Below are 17,865 nucleotides of genomic sequence, written 5' to 3'. Positions count from 1 at the left end.
ATAGAATGCGTTGAGCTCATCAGGGAGGGGTGCATTGGAGCTGATGATTTTACATGCCATCATCTTGTAGCCCGTTATGTCTTGCAGACCTTGCCATAGTCAGCGGGGGTCCGTGTGGCTAGCCTGGGACTCGAGCTTGGTCCAGTACTGTCTTTTGGCATCTTTGACGGATCTCCTTCGATCATATCCGACTTTCTTGTATAGGTCAGGGTCGTCTGACTTGAATGCCTCAGACCTAGACTTCAGTAAGCAATGGATATCCCTGTTCATCCAGGGTTTCCGATTGGGAAACACGTGGATTTGCTTCTTTGGCACACAGTCTTCTACACACTTACTAATGAAGTCAGTTACTGTAGTGGCGTACTCGTTCAGGCTGGTCGCAGAGTTTTTAAATACTGACCAGTCCACTGACTCGAAGCAATCCCGTAGGAGATCATCCGATTCCTCAGACTAATAATGCACAACTTTCTTTGACGGATTCTCCCGCTTTGGTTTTTTCTTCTAGGCCGGGAGCAGGAGCACAGCCTTGTGGTCAGATTTGCCAAAGTGTGGGCAGGCAATAGAGCAATACGCATGTTTGATATTTGTGAAGCAGTGATCCCGGATGTTTGGGCCTCTGATGGAACAGGTGACGTGTTGGTAGTAAGTTGGTAGTACGCTCGAGCTTGGCCTGATTGAAGTCCCCAGCTACAATGAACAAGGCCTCGGGATGTTTCATTTCAAGGCTATTTGTGGTGGTGATTACTTCATCCAGTGCGACTGTCACGTTCGCATGGGGTGGGATGTAAACTGCCGTCAGGATAACAGAGCTGAACTCTCGCGGAAGGTAGTTGGGGCGGCATTTTAGCATCAGGTATTCTAGGTCTGGGGAGCAGAAACTCGCCAGTGTTGCTACATCTAGGCACCAGGAGGTGTTGATTAGGAGGCAGACCCCACCTCCCCCAGCCTTGCCTGGGGCCGCCATACGGTCCATTCTGTGGATTGAGAAGCCCTTTGGTTGTAGGGCACAGTCTGGTGAAGCAGGAGTGAGCCATGTCTCCGTGAAACAGAGCACACAGTAGTCCCCCAGTTCTCTTTGAACAGTGAGTCTGGCTTTAAGTTCGTCTAGTTTGTTTTGTAGACATTAGACATTAGCTAGGAGTAAGCGAGGCAGAGGGGTTTTGGGGCCGCTTTGTTTAACTCTCACCTGCAGGCCTGCACGTTTTCCACGCTTCCTGGAGTGACTGCTTCTTTTCAAGCCTGGGAGACGGTGTGAGTATGCAGTGTTAAGGGTATGGTTGTGTCCAATGAGGCTATTCACTCTGGTCGGTGAGTGTATGGAGGATTTGTTGCCTTGCCTCCAGTTCCTGCATCGGAAAATAGGTCTGTGCGGTCGAGCGTTCTGGGTTGCTGTCACTGTCCGGAGGCCATGGATACATGGCGCGGCATACTCAGAGAATGCTGCTTGGGAGGGGCAGAGCTTTGCCAAAGCAGCACCGTCCTCGACTTCATCGGAAACTTGGATTCTCCGGCCGGTCACTGATCGCAATCTCGGCGTCGGCGGCCGGAGAATCCAGCTGGTCATATTTCTAACTTTCAAGACACTGACTTAATGCAATGTCACCTTTTTGAAATTGACTTGGACAATGTGCTACGAAGATGGCTGCCGGTCAGGTAACCTTTTGTAATTACAGGTCACTGGAAAGCCTTGAAATGCAAATGACTGGGGGGTGGAATACTCTCTTTTGAAAAAACATTAAAAATGCATAACCTGTTGTATATATTTGGACAGGGGAAGTGATGGGACTTTCACTCGAAGTGAGGGCTCTTTGGGGTGTAGGTGGATATGCGGGGTTTGTGTGCTAAAAGGGGATTTCTGGGCTTTCCTGCGGCCACGCAAGGGGGAAAGGGACCCGGGCGGGGGCCTCTACGCTGGCCGGTTTAAGCCGGCCAGTGAACGGGAGTGAGGTGGGGGGAGGGGCTGCGGCCATCGGAGCCTGGCAGAACAGGGTCCGAGTGGTCTAGCCGGGGTGGAAAGTGGGTGGGGGGGGGGGGGGGGGGTTTTACAAGAGGCAGTGGAGGGGAGGAGTTGGAGGGGCGGGGTATTTACAGTTCTTGGGGGTATCATGTATGGTACTCCTTCAGAGGTTGGATGGCGTGGAGTGTGTTTGGGGGGGGGGGGGGGACTCTATGGTGACCATGGGCGGTCCCGGACTCCTTTTTCTTTTTCTCCTTTGTTTTATTGTTTCCACCGTGGGAGGGTTTGTTTTATTGGATGCATATATTGACAGGTGGGCCGTTGTTTGGGGTGGTGGGAGGATGGGATCGTTGTTATTGTTAAGGGGATTGATTTTGTATTTGTTACCGTTTACTGTCTGTGGGTGGGGTGTAAATTTTGAAGGAAAATGTGAAAATGGAGAATAAAAACATTTTTTTAAAATGCATAACCAATAGGAAAAAAAAGGAAATTGAAATTTACAGCATCGATTGGGTGTGTACCTAAACTCAAAATCAGCAGCCCCAGCCCCACAATGTTCGCAAGACCAGACCTGTAACAAAGAGTTGGAGGAACCAGTTTATCATAAGTAGGTGAGAACTGCCACCATTCATTCCCCGTTATGTATCACTGGCTTCTAACATAGTGTGGGCAATAGAAGAATCGACCATGCGGTCACAATCAAAACCAACTTCAGATGACAAATCTTATTATTCCAAGAACTAGCCAGAAGCCAGTCAGCCTGGAAACCTATGGGATTATTACTCCAGTAGGAACACAAGCATGCCTGAACAACCAGTCACCCAGGCAGAGTGAGAGTCAGTCAAAGAGACTAACTGGTCTTACATAGAACAGTACAGCACAGAACAGGCCCTTCGGCCCTCAATGTTGTGCCGAGCCATGATCACCCCACTTAAACCCACGTAACCCCGTAACCCAACAATCCCCCCATTAACCTTACACTACGGGCAATTTAGCATGGCCAATCCACCTAACCCGCACATCTTTGGACTGTGGGAGGAAACCGGAGCACCCGGAGGAAACCCACGCACACACGGGGAGGACGTGCAGACTCCACACAGACAGTGACCCAGCCGGGAATCGAACCTGGGACCCTGGAGCTGTGAAGCATTGATGCTAACCACCATGCTACCGTGAGGCCCAAACCGTGAGGTCTTCACCTGCAAAGATTGGACTCTGCAGAAACTTGGCCATGACCTCTTCTGGAAACCCAGAGGCCTCCAACTTCCTTAACTGCCTTTCATCCAAAACCACAAGAGTGCAGCCATCCAGTCTGTAATCTGTGCATCGCAAATGGACCGAAATTCGGGACACATGAAAAAAACCACATGTTGTTGCAGACAAAAGAGAGATGTGGAGAAAGGGGGAGATTTACCCTACTTTCTCGCTCAGCAACCCACATGTAACACAAAAGAAGCTTCTTCATGCACAGCTGTGAAACTGGATTTCATTTGTTACCAGTATTTAAATCATTCAAAAGCAAAATACGGTGGATGCTAGAAAGCGGAAATAAAAAGCTGGATAAACCCAGCAGGACATGCAGCCTCTGTAGAGACAGAGACAAAAACAAAAGCAGAGTTGATGTTTCAGCTTTGTCATCAGAACAGGATGGTACAGGACTAATATTTGGATATACATTAATGCAGCTTTGTCCCTATTAACTCATTATTACAACTAATAGTTTACTCTGCTCGGCCCAGTCAGTCTAAATTAACTAAAATTGCAACGAATAGGAATAAAATCAAGGTTTATTTTGTTGCAATCTTGGTCAGAATTTGAAAAGTCAATATTAGTTTGCTTTTTATTAGTCAAGCCTACTTGACTCCGCATAACTCCAAACTAGTATATGCATGAAGTAGTATCAACCTTCCAACCATGAGCTGCCACAATAGAATTCATATTGGAATCAAATCCTTAACCTACATAACAGTTGTGACTTTTTTTGAAGATCATTTGAATTAGGATTGGGGGGCAGCACGGTGGCGCAGTGGTTAGCATTGATGCCTACGGCGCTGAGGACCCGGGTTCGAATCCCGGCCCTGGGTCACTGTCCGTGTGGAGTTTGCACATTCTCCCCGTGTCTGCGTGGGTTTCGCCCCCACAACCCAAAGATGTGCAGGTTAGGTGGATTGGCTACGCTAAATTGCCCCTTAATTGGAAAAAAAAATTGGGTAATCTAAATTTAAAAAAAAAAAGAATTAGGATTGGGAGCAGTAGACCATTTTGCCCCTCAAGCCTGCTCTGCCATTCAATAAGATCATAGCCGATCGAATTAATGGCCTCAACAGCAATATCCCCCACCGACCACAGATACCCCTATGGCTCCCAGTTAGTCAAGAATCTATCTACCCCTGCCTTACGAATACACAATGATTCTGCCTCAATCGCTCTCTGGGTTAGAGTTCCACAGACTCGTGACCTTCGAAGAGAACAAAAGAGAGCTACTGTCACAATGTAAAGTCATTGTTTTTCCATCTGGATTGAACACATGCATTCCAGACCATCTATATTGCTTTCTTTCTTTAAGCAGAGAACAGGGAGGTGGCCACTGGCTGCTGTGATTTTTCTTTTCAACAGGATTCAAGTGCTGATTCCTCGTAGATCTCAAGTCGCAAATCTGGAGTGGATTTACTGGATTCACTCATGCTAGCAACACCAATTTGTTTTAGAAACCCCGCCTCAATGAATACGCACACTCAGACCGGGTTGCAAAGAGCATATTATGCTCTCCCGCTCTCGCATTAAACGCAGTACAAAGGCAGCTCTAAAAATACCCAGAACTCTTGATTAAGCTCGCTGGCAACCAAGTCCTGGAACAGTTTTCAACTAGTGCCATTTGTAGCTATTCAGAATAAAAAGATGTCAGTGAAATTACACAAAGTTATGCCACATTAGATTGTTTAGTGCTTTTAGGGACAGGCGACCTTGTTACTGCCTCCCACATCCCAGTAAAAAAAATACATTGCAGACTTCATGGCAAACCAACTGTGCCCCACCAAACGACAGCTTTACAGAGTGCAATCACCAGAGGAAGTCCCATACAGCAAATTAAGGAAAAGCATTTTGTGGTTAGCACAGCTGCCTCACAGGGCCAGGGATCCAGGTTCGAATCCGACCTTGGGTGACTGTGTGGCGTTTGCACATTCTCCCCGAGTCTACGTGGGTTTCCTCCGGGTGCTCCGGTTTCTCCCGCAGACTAAAGATGTGTAAATTAGGTGGATTAGCCATGCTAAATCACCCCTTAGGTCCCAACGGTTAGGCGGAGAATATGGGGGGGCGCAGGGTCAGGTTTCGCTAGTGGGCTAAACAGTGGGCTAAACAGCTGGCTTGTAATGCAGAACAAGGCTAGCAGCGCGGGTTCAATTCCGTATTGGCCTTCCCAAACAGGCGCCGGAATGTGGCAACTAGGGGCTTTTCACAGTAATTTAATTGAAGCCTACTTGTGACAATAAGCGGTTATTATTATAGAGGGTCGGTGTAGACATGATGGGCCGAATGGCCTCCTTCTGCACTGTCGGGATTTTATGGTCAACATTACCAAAAACAGAAGAACTGATCCTTCTATGCTTTACTGCCATATATTGTGCTATGCGCCAAAACAAAAACAAGACTGTAAACAAAAGCGAAGGTGCAGAGGTGGAAGACACATTGAGTGCCTTGTATTGACCATCACTGGGAAGCACCCTCGACCCCATTTTATTCAGGTGGCATTGGTATGAAAACATTACAAACATAATAGTGAGGTTGAACAGACATTACTGTCATCTGTGTCTACCCTCAATGTTGTTGTGCAATCCCAGTCCCTTAATAGCAAGGCCAATGGACTAAGCTCGATTATGAGCTGCAGTTCAGATTGCTGAATTTTGGTTTCCCCTGATCGGCCTGCAGGTTCATTTAGTATTCCAAAATTTTGACTTGTTCTCGTGCAAAGAGGGGGCTGCAACATAATTTCGAACCCAGGACAAAGTTTCAAAATAATGGGCTGGCCATTTAGGACAGAGGCAAGAGGAATTTTTTCACTCAAGAGTGGCAAATGTTTGGAACTCTCTACCCCAGAGGGCTGTGGAGGCTCAGTTGACAAGTATGTTCAAGACTGAGAGTGATAAATTTCTACATATTAAAAATATCAAGGGAAACAGGGATAGTGCAGGAAAATGGTGTTGGCCATGACCTCACTTAATGGCAGAGGGGGCTCGAAGGGCTGAATGACTTATCGCTGCTCCTATTTCTTGTGTCATATTTTTACACCAAGCATCACCTCAATACTACTCTTCATGGTTTCAGTCCCCATCAATCTGGAAGTGAATCAAGCGAGGACCCAAAGTCCACATCTGCCACGCTCAATAGAGAGCATGGCCACTGCCACTGTCTCTTGTTTCGGAGGTGTTCCAATCGCTGACAAGCAAATCATCATAGCTCGATGACAGATTGGATCCAGCTGGAATCGCCATCTTTGGTGATTTCAATAAACTTGAAACTCCACTTTCAGATTCGATGATAGAGGTAGGTGAACCAACTTACACTCAATCTATCCAGAATAGCTTAACTGCAACTAATAATCTTTATTAGTGTCACAAGTAGGCTTACATTAACACTGCTATGAAGTTACTGTGAAAATCCCCTAGTCGCCTCACTCCGGCGCCTGTTCGGGTACACAGAGGGAGAATTCCCGTACCAGCCTCCCCGGACAGGCGCCGGAATGTGGCGACTAGGGGCTTTTCACAGTAACTTCATCGAAGCCTACTCGTGACAATAAGCGATTTTCATTCATTTCATTTTCAATTCAGAATGTCCAATTCACCTAACAAGCACGTCTTTCGGGACTCGTGGGAGGAAACTGGAGCACCGGAGGAAACCCACGCAGACTCCACAGAGTGACCCAAGCGGGAATCGAACTAGAGTCCCTACGGCTCTGAAGCAACAGTGCTATCCACTGTGCTACCACTGTGTCCTATCACAATCCAGTTGAAATTACTGTAGCCCTGGATTTGCTGCATATGTATAACTATTGTCGGAAACGCCCATTTTAGAATGTATGATGATACCATCCCCAGCACTGCTTGTAAATGCTGGGGCACACACCCTCTAGTCTACCCACAATTTTCCAGCAGCACGGATCAAATGGCTTACAAACAGTAAATCGTTAATAAAATTCTGAGCTAACTGGATTAAATCTATATGACTGGCTGTCATCAGTATTCCAACACAACCTCCTGCCCCCAGTCAATAATTCAAAATTCAAGTATTACCAAAGGAAAACAAACAGTAATTAGCAAAGTGAATTGAAGTCAGGTCTTACTTTGATTTCCTTTTGACCCAGCTGGACGGAGTGGATTGGAAAATGCCACAGACCATAAAAAGAGAGCACACACAATTAAACAATAAGTTTATCCACACAGGTACATTCATAGAACATAGAACAGTACAGCACAGAACAGGCCCTTCGGCCCTCGATGTTGTGCCGAGCAATGATCACCCTACTTAAACCCACGTAACCCGTATACCCGTAACCCAACAATCCCCCCATTAACCTTACACTACGGGCAATTTAGCATGGCCAATCCACCTAACCCGCACATCTTTGGACTGTGGGAGGAAACCGGAGCACCCGGAGGAAACCCACGCACACACGGGGAGGACGTGCAGACTCCACACAGACAGTGACCCAGCCGGGAATCGAACCTGGGACCCTGGAGCTGTGAAGCATTGATGCTAACCACCATGCTACCGTGAGGAAAATCTCAAAAGTCCTTACTGATCCGCTCAAATTATAATGTAGAAGTATTCCTCCATCCTGGTTCAAATAGCAAATCAAAAAAAAAAAGTAATGAAACTGGAAAACATCAGAGTCTCCAAGCTTGGTGTTGGGATGAGATCTGGAGTCCACCTAAGCTATTATATAGTAGCCAGTAAGTGTATCAATACATTATATCCCACTCAGACCTGACGGTAATAATGTAAAATAATAAGAGTACTGCTACCAGGTCTATAATGCTGACACCAACTTATACAGCAGGTTGATACACCGCTTTTTTTTTGGGCGGCCGGGGGGGAAGGAGGAGGAGGAGGAGGAGAGAAGATAAATAAGCCAATACGTTCAAATGCTAGACCAATGCTTTTAAGTCCATCACAAAATATTCTCAGATATCTCAGTGTGGCAGGAAAATTAGAACCCATGTTTGACACTACATAATTTAAAAGTGTTCCACAGAATGTTACAGCACTAACTAACAATGCATTGTGAGAATTTCATACACCCATCATTCCTCACATTTTGAAATTAGAGTGTGATAAATGGCTCTAAAATTAACCCGAGCTATATAGAGTAATTCTTAGAATAAGCCATTTACCTTTCCCGCTGAAAAATATAACACTTTTGGGCCTCTTCACATCAAGTTTGTCAGATATCTGGAAATAAAATGAAAATTTATCAGCCTGATCTTAGACCACACATCAACCAAGAAATCAGACGTGCAGAGCAAACAGAAAATGCAGAGCTTGGTACATCAGTAAAGGAATCACTTGCTAAATGCCAGTCACCTTTGCACTCCAATTCCGCTCCTGGAGCATCAATCAGTCCATTTTAGGATGCGGGAGAGGAAGAGAAAGATTTACCTCCCAACAGCGCATGGATTGTAAGAAGGGTGAACGAAAGAGTTCCACCAAATTGGAAAGTCAGAGCATCAAAAGCAGATGAAACTCAGCAGTCGTAAGAACGTGGCCTACAACATGGACTCCAGAGCCCATAAATTCTCATCGCTTCCGGTCAAAGAAGGCCAGGAAAATCCCCTGCTGATAACTATCTACCGCTTGTCTCCACATTGAGCATCAGAACGTCTGAGAGAACAGCATAAAATGTTTTCGGGGGGCTATTTCCTATCTTATGGGGTACAAATCATAGTCTCTATTCGATAAGCCATTTATTATTCCTTACCAAAGTAAAAATATTCTACCCCCAGCTTCAAACACTGAAAGATCATTCCCCAAGATTAATTTTGTGATAACAGATGTTTTAGAAGCCAATAAATACACCAATACTTGGAAGTACACCAAAGGGGAAACTAGGGTTGTGAATCTCAAGAATTTTCCAGAGGACTGCGAATGTTCAGTCATTCTCAAGACGGAGACGAGTAGGATAGATTTTTTGGGAATTAGGGCAAACAAGAGATATATATTGATAGCCTTGACAAGTGGAGTTGGTTCAGAAGATTGGCCATGGTCCTACTGAATGCCAGTGCTGGCTCGGGGCGGGGGGCAGCACAGTGGCCCTGTGCATTGTGACACCGCAGCAGGGGTCAGGCAACTTTAGTCGTGTGCGGCATGACTTCTGCAGATTTGAAAAGATGAGATCACTAAGTGGATGCCTGCTGCCACCACAGAACCGAAACACCTCCAAACAAAACAAAATAAATACAAACCTGATAGAACGTCTCTTCTTTAATGGCTGGAGGAGCACTGAAAAAATGTAGCATGTTGTTGGGCTTTTGGATTCGATTTTTGGCAGCTTGTTTCATATTTGTGAACCGGTTGTTTCGGTTGGTTGAGTAGTCCTTGAAACTACAAGAGCCATCTTCCAACTCAAATGACTGGCCAGGAACGATAACCTTCTGTTTTGATACACTACGGAAAGGGGCAAAAACAAACCTCAGCAAAACACTCTCAAACACCAGTCAAAATTACTCCGTCCAGAAACCACAGAGAGCGCCGTTCTCTTACCACACGTTTATGTGCTGGTCAAACAGAAAGTTTTCGGTGTTGAGACATGTGAGGGCTCGGTCTACAGCAAATCCATCCCCCATCTCCACCATGGCAGCTCCAGATTTACTTTTTAAGAATTTAACCTAGAGATAGATTTGAGAGTGTTTAATGCACGGGTGAATATTTCGGGGGAAAAAGCCAAAACTGGAACTCTGGTAGTCAGCATCAAATGTGTCGTCTTTGCGTTGTGCTATTAAACACACCACCTTTAAATGCTATTGTGCGGTACCTTAAAAGGAGAGGACTTGCGCGCAGTAACTTCCAGCTTGCTGTACGGTCACACACATCTTAAGAGGGAACTTTGCTGCTGGTACATTAATGCCACACCTCAAGGGGCGAGAAAAAGACTAAGGAATTTGAACGCAGAAGGTGATTTCTGGGCTCTCTCAACATTTGGCCAATATTTATCAACCAACACCAGCAAAACAGTGGTCGTGTAACTCATTTCAGTCTTTTAAGTGTCAAATGACACAAAAATAGGTGGGAAGGCAAGTGGTGAGGGAGACGCAGAGCTTACAGAGGGATACAGACAGGCGAGGAGTGGGCAAAAACTTTGCAGATGGAATATAATGTGGGAAAATGAAGTAAGAATAAAAGAGCTGAATATTATTTAAATGGAGAAAGACTGCAAAAAAACTGCAGCACAGAGGGTAGTGGGAGTCCTCATGTATAAATCACAAAAAGCTAGTATGCAAGTTCAGCAGGTAATTGGGAATGGAGTATAAAAATAGGAAAATCCTGCCAAAACTGCACAAGGGCACACCTGGAATACTGTGAACAGCGCTGGCCCCCATATCTACGAAACATATACTGGCATTGGAAGGAGTCCAGAGAAGGTTCACTAAGTTGATCCCAAATATGGAGGGAATTTCTTATGAGGAGCGATCGAGTAGATCAGGCCTCTACTCCATGGAGTTTAGAAGAATGAGAGTTGACCTTATCGAGACTTATAGGATTCTCCGGGGGGGGGGCTGGCTTGATAGGATAGACACACAGAAAAAAAAGTACTAAGATAAAAGCAAATTACTGTGGAATTTGAAGCAAAAAAACAGAAAACGCTGGACAACCTAAGCAGGTCTGACTTCGACATCTACGGAGAGAGAACGGAGCTAACGTTTCGAGTCTGAATGATTCTTTATCAAAGCTAGAGAGCACTGAAAATAGGATGAGATTTATACTGTGGTGGGAAGGAAGGGGTCGTGGAGCAGTGGGGGTTAGATAGAGGACCAGCAATAGGTGGAGAATGACAACGACGTCGTGGAAGATAAAACAAAGGGAATGTAAATGGTGGTGATAATGACTGAGAAGGGCATTGATAGTGGCACATTCAGAGCTCAGAACGTGTTAATGGCAGGACATGGGGCGAGTTTAGCACACGGCTAAATCGCTGGCTTTGAAAGCAGATCATGGCAGGCCAGCAGCACGGTTCCATTCCTGCACCAGCCTCCCCAAACAGGTGCCGGAATGTGGCGACTAGGGGCTTTTCACAGTAACTTCATTTGAAGCCTACTTGTGACAATAAGCGATTTTCATTTTCAAAGTTGAGCAGTGTGTCAAACGACAACTTGGAACAGATGGCCCTAGTAGGGTGGGAAGACAATGGTGAGGGGAAAAAATAAATCGATGGAAGAAATGAAAATAAATTGATGGAAACAAAAATAGGGTGATGGAGAGAGTTCACAGTCTGACGTTGTTGAACTCAATGCTAATTCCAGAAGGCTGTAACCTGCCTAATTGGTAGATGAAGTGCTGTTCCTCCAGTCTGTGTTGGACTTCATTGGGACATTGCAGCTGGGCAAGCACGGACATGTGGACAATGAGAGCAGAACAGGGAGTTGAAATTTGGTCATTTGGACATTCTGAATTCTCCCTCTGTGTACTCGTACAGGCGCTGGAATGTGGCGACTCGGGGCTTTTCACAGAACTTCATTGCAGTGTAAATGTAAGCCTATTTGCGACAATAAAGATTATAATTAAATGGAAGGGCAGCACGGTGGCGTAGTGGTTAGCATTGCTGCCTCACAGCGCTGAAGTCCCAGGTTCGATCACGGCTTTGGGTCACTGTCTGTGTGCAGTTTGCATTCTCCCCGTGTTTGCGTGGGTTTCGCCCCCACAACCCAAAGATGTACATTTTAGGTGGATTGGCCACACTAAATTTCCCCTTAGTTGGAAAAAATGAATTGGGTACACTAAATTTTTTTTTTTTAATTTTTTGAATTATTAAATGGCAAGTGACAGGAAAGTCTGGGTCCTGCTTGCGGACCGACTGAAGGTATGGGCTGCACGGTAGCACAGTGGTTAGCACTGTGGGTTCACAGCGCCGGGGTCCCAGGTTCGATTCTCAGCTGGGTCACTGTCTGTTTCGGAGTCTGCTCGGGTTCGTCCAGGTGCTCCGGTTTCCTCCCACTAGTCCCGAAAGACATGCTGTTAGGCAACTCGCCCTCTGCTACCCAAACAGATGCTGGAATGTGGCGACTAGGGGCTTTTCACAGTAACTTCATTGCAGTGTAAGCCTACTTGTGATAATAAAGATCATTATTATTATTAAAGAATGTATTCTGCAAAGTGCCACCCAGTCTGCATTTAGTCTCTCCAACGTAGAAGATACAGCATTGAGAGCAGCGAATGCAATAGACCAGATTGAAAGAGGTGCACTTGAAGCGTTGCTTGACCAGAATATAGTGTTTAGGCCCTCGGATGATGAGCAAAGAGGAGGTAAAGCGGCAGGAGCTGCACCTTCTGCAATTGAGTGGGAAAAGGGGGAGGTGTTGGAGATGACAGAGGAGTAAACAAGGGTATTTTGGAGGGAACGGTCCCTGTGCAATGCTGACAGGGGGAATGAGGGTTTGGTAGTGGCATCATGCTGGAATTGGTGTAAATGGTGGATGATCCTTTGAATGCGGAGTCTGGTGGTGTGTAAAGTGAGACTAATGGGGACACTATCCTGGTTCTGGGAGGGAAGGGATGAGAGCAGAGATGCGGGAGATGGGTCGGACATGGTTGAGAGCCCTATCACACAGGGTAGTTGAGAAGTGGAAGATGGAAGACATGTCAGCAACTTCGTTTTTGAAAGTGGCATCGTCTAAACAGATGCAATTGAGGAGAAGGAACTGGGAGAATGGAATGGTGTCCTTACAGGATGTGAAGAGCTGTAGTCGAGGTAGCTGTGGGAGTCGGTGGAGCCTAGGACCAGAGAATATGATCGCCAGAGTAAAGGGGTCGCCCATTTAAGACAGATGAGGAGGAATTTCTTCTCAGAGGGCAACAAATCTGTGGAATTCTTTACCACAGAGAGCCGGAGAGGCTGAATCATTAAATATGTTCAAGGCTGAGATAGACAGATTTGTAATCAGTAAGGGAATCTAGGGTTAAGAGGCTAAGGTAGGAAAGTGGAGGGGAGGATTATGTCAAATCAGTCATGATCCCATTGAATGGCAGAGCAGACTCGATGGGCCGAGTGGCGTCCTTCTGCTCCTGCATCTTATGGTCTTAAACTGGCTGCAACATTTCCCCAAACACAACCAACAATAACTACACTTCTAAGTACATCACAAACTTGCCCAAGGTCTCACACAGAATCAGAATCAATATACAGAATATATTACATAATTTATGGCAGCTTTCTGCACTGATAAATTGAGATGTCACACCAGTCCAACAGAAATGACAGTGCAGTTTTAAGATTTAAAGCCTCAAAAAAGTGGGAAATAAGAGATTGCAAGTTTAAGAGCAAACCAATTTAAGGCTTTGAAAAAAACATCATACATCAATGTCAGTGCAAACATACCTTATGAACATTGCCATAAAGACAGAAGACATTGAACACTCTGTCTGGGTTCATTCTCTTAACATCTAGCCCATAAACAATCAGCACTGGACTATCAGCCAGAGGACCATAATCGCCATGTGGTAGAGGTGGAGGAGGTGGTGGTACTGGAGCACCATACTGAGGAGATGAGTAGCGCCGTGAAGGTGGACCCCTACGAGGACCTCCAACTGGAGGCGGCGGTGGTGGAGCACCCATTCCCCTGCCTTCGTAATGATGTGGTGGAGCATAGTCATCATCGTCGTAAAAGCCATGGTACGATGAAGGAGGGTAGCCATGACCTGTTTTTGATGCAAAACAAAAGCACGTTCAGGAAAACGACTGAAATAAAGGAATGTGCCAATTTAAGACAAAAAGAACTGGCCTTGACCCTGCCGGTTGGTTTTTTGGAACCACGTTGCGAGTCATAATTGAGAGTCAAGCTTGGGTCAGTGGCTGTATCTAAATTAGATAAGCCCCACACTAGGTTGTAAGTACATAACTGTACTGACACAAAGTACTGAGGAAGTGCTACATTGTCAGGAGGTGCTTAAGCATGGGCAGGTAGAAGATCCCATGGTACTTTCTTCTTTTAAAGAAAAGAAGGATGCGCTCAGAGGCAATATTTACTTGACCAATTAGCTGGTTATTGATCTTATTTGTAGGATAGGATGGATACAATGGTTCTCTTGTGCAACACCCAATACAGACATCCTTTAAACATTTTTAAGTTTTATTTTATACAACGAATAAAAAAGCTGTTACGGTGGCTGCAGCATACCGTAACACCTTTGGCCATGATCTGACTGAATGACGGATCAGTTTCAATGGGCCGAATGGCCTACCTGGTTTTTAAACTCACAAAAGCTTGCTGCTGAAGTGATTTAAATTAGAACAAATTACTCTAAAGGCAAGAAAATACACACCACATATACAAAATAAAAAACAAAATCTGGGACATCTGTCTACATAACATGTTTTGGGGTGATTGGAGGACCCAACACATCCCCTCTTTTACATCGGAGCACCAACCAATCATCTGTATCCTCTTCTAAACGACTGCCAAGCACATGCCACACCAATTGTGTTAGAGCGCCACAATCCACAACAGAATGGGGCCTTTATATCCCCACGCCAAAAACCAGGCACGTAGATTAATATAGCTAACCATTTAAAGTTTTAAGTAAAAATCTGAGACATGTACAAACAATTAAAAAATTGGATTTCAACTGAAGTTTTAACTAAGTATTAGACTCAACCAATTGGCTAAGCTTTAGGCTCTACAAAAGCCTGCGACAAAGTATCTTGAAGTATCCCAACAGTTATTTAATTGAGACACAGACTCAATGGTCGACAAATGAACACCAATATCCAATTTGTTTTAAAAGACCCTTTTATGCAGTATAATGGAAAATTAAGAAACTTTTAAAAAATGAATTTAGAGTATCCAATTCATTTTATCCAATTAAGGGGCAATTTAGCGTGGCCAATCCACTTACCCTGCACATCTTTGGGTTGTGGGAACGAAACCCACGCAAACACGAGGAGAATGTGCAAACTCCACACGGACAGCGACCCAGAGCCGGGATCGAACCTGGGACCTCGGCGCCATGAGCCAGCAATGATAACCACTGCGCCACCGTGCTGCTCTAAAAATTAAGAAACTTTAACAAGGATGGAGGCAACCTTTTCACATAGGCATCGAATCGAGACCAAATCAAGCATTTTGCCTGGGAGCCTGCAGTGGGGCAAGTTTGGACAGCCACTGACTTAGGCACATAGTAACGGGAGGAGAAAATACATCATAGCAGATCAGACACTACATTTCTTTTTAAGATTTATTAAGGCTCTTTAAAGAAAAGTACGGCGACTACAAGACAGTACTGACAAAAAAAAACCCATCAAACCCGGGATACATCAATTGCCAGAAGTGTAGCAGTGTATTTATACGGCCAGCGAAGTCAGTGGATTTTTTTTTTTGCTTTTGAAGGGGATAGCTAAAGAGAAGCATAAAGCAAAAATTGGTCAGTCAGTTTTTGATCTGCTTTCAAAATGGCTATTCCTTCCCCCAATGGCTTGCCGATTTTCTCCATTAAGCTACAAAGCCCCCCCCCCCCCCCCCCCCCCAAGCATACACAATGGAAACTGCCTTCCATCATTTGTACATGACAGCATCAGCAGTTTGTGCAGCAAAGCAATGTGTCACACAAGGTCCCCCCCCCCCCCCCCCCCGCAAATAACCTGCCAAAGCTCCAGAGTAGATAATACCCGAGGAGCTGACAATGGAAACTGCGAACACAATTGGGACAAACAAATCATTTGAAAGGAGAATAATTTCAGAACATCGTGGGGTTCAGATTGAAAAGAGAAGGTCGAGTTTTATAACGCATATGTTTAGAGGATTTTAAGTGGAACTGAACTGTCAATGTAACACATGGCGGGCTGTGTACACGATTCATCCAGCGCGATTCGGAAGTCCACCCACACTCGACAATGATACAAAATAGCACATCATTCCTCACTCACTCCCCCATTTGCTGCAACAACAGAAGAGACGGGCAATAAATGATCCACGGATTGCAAATATTGATTGTGACTTTCTTCACTGAGGAAAGGAGCAATTAAAATGCAAGTCTGGAACTCAAAGTCTCTGGATCTGATGCTCTATCCTGAGTGCTGGGCATGCACTAATTTAAAATTCAAGTCGATAATCAGAGACTGAATTGAGTGCGCTACAATCAAATGCGAAACAGTGGGATTTTTTTTCCATGCACCTTGACTCACCAAAGCTAGATGGAGCATCGCCTAGCAAGGCGGGCAATCTTGAACGTTTATTTGAAGGCTCTGGAACATAAATAGAAAAAAATCTTAACAAGCAAATCGCATTTGGCATGAATAAAATGCTAAAAAATTGTTCCACGAGGTCCCACTTTCAGAACTAGATTAAATAGATTTCCCCAAGCATGTAACACTAAATAGAGTTATTCAAAGTCATTAAAAAAGTATATACATCAAGACCATAGTTTGCACAAAGGAAGACAGAACTAATACATAAATGAATCTACTTACAGCAGTGCTAGGGCACAAGGTCCAAGTGAACATTATCTTACCACTTTTATGTCTCAACAGCAACAAATGGCAGTTTGAAAGATGGTTCTCCATCAAACATACGGTTGCAAGCTGATTCGACACAGGCTTGAAACTTCAATCCTGCATCATACATTTTACAGTAAATGAACACCATAGAAGCAAACGATCACAATTAGAAAGAATTCTCTACACATCATAGTTCTTTATTTGCACTTTAAAAGCTTACAGCACACAGATGAAATTACAGAAGAAACACATTTCAACACTGAAAGACTGCAGGTCAGAGAGTGTGAGAAGTGACTTAAGAAAAGCTGTTCTTCTGTGTTTGAGCCCTCAGGTAGCAGCATTCCCAACACGCTGTTGGTTCATTTGGAAGTTTGTGTATACATTTTCCGCAGTGGTGTCCGTTGTATACAAAGTGAGCCGTGTCTGCATATTCCTCTTAAACTAACTAGTGACGATAGCTTATGCAAATGCAAATGCTCCCATTCAGTAGACAACAGGCACTGTGGGCCATGATTCAGAACAGTTTCCAGAAAGTATAATAGAATTAGAAACTTGATAATGTATCTATGTTGCTGGATGACTAATCATAAGCAGGTCCAACAGTGATTAAACACGGCCAATGACCATATCTGAAGAATGTTGTTGAATTCAAGTTCAGCCAAACCAAAATTGCAAGATCAATGCTTTGGGAAGATTTCAAATGGATCAGCTGATTCCACATGGTAAATGCCCTGTCTGTAATCAGATTATTCTAGTTGGGACAGCACGCGATGGTCTGACACTTGAGCTTCAGCACCTGCTCAGGAGCAGGAAGAATATTGGTCAGGGGTCTCACACCACTTTTCCCCCCTCAACCTCTGCTTGAAATGACTGGGCTTTGGGCAAGGGCAAGTTGAGGCTTGGCTGTGATGCAGTTGAGTTGCCTGCTGACATTCATGGTAGCTATCAAGGCTCAAAAAGGCAAATAGTTACTTGGGCAAGATAAACAAATATACTCTAGGGTGTATCCAAGGTTAATTCAGAAGTGGGAAACAGAAGTGGAAGGAGAAACATATGCCTCAAGTATTTCCCTCCTACACTCAAAATATCCAAATATCATGCATACAGCTGCAGCAAAAAAAAAAGGTAAATATTGAAGTGACAAATCCCATCACATCAATAAGCCAACAATAACATGAAGGTGGGTTATTAAAATGGGTTCATGGCAGCA

At 44.8% G+C, this 17,865-nt stretch overlaps 1 protein-coding gene across 1 annotated transcript in view; it reads right to left on the bottom strand.

The window, feature by feature from the left end:
• Positions 1–17,865, bottom strand: part of LOC119957780 (heterogeneous nuclear ribonucleoprotein L-like) — a 52,213-nt gene that overhangs the window by 13,230 nt on the left and 21,118 nt on the right. Inside the window, exons 7-12 of the mRNA XM_038785864.1 lie at positions 16,344–16,403; positions 13,542–13,861; positions 9,713–9,837; positions 9,415–9,616; positions 8,347–8,404; positions 7,296–7,316 (exon numbers count right to left, since the gene is read on the bottom strand). Of these exons, the coding sequence (XP_038641792.1) occupies positions 7,296–7,316; positions 8,347–8,404; positions 9,415–9,616; positions 9,713–9,837; positions 13,542–13,861; positions 16,344–16,403 (786 nt within the window). The remainder of the gene's footprint in view (positions 1–7,295; positions 7,317–8,346; positions 8,405–9,414; positions 9,617–9,712; positions 9,838–13,541; positions 13,862–16,343; positions 16,404–17,865) is intronic.

This window comes from Scyliorhinus canicula, chromosome 27, assembly GCF_902713615.1.
Source record: "Scyliorhinus canicula chromosome 27, sScyCan1.1, whole genome shotgun sequence".
Taxonomy (NCBI): Eukaryota; Metazoa; Chordata; class Chondrichthyes; order Carcharhiniformes; family Scyliorhinidae; genus Scyliorhinus; species Scyliorhinus canicula.
Note: the sequence above shows the minus strand (reverse complement) of the source record. Positions and strands in the feature narration are given on the sequence as shown.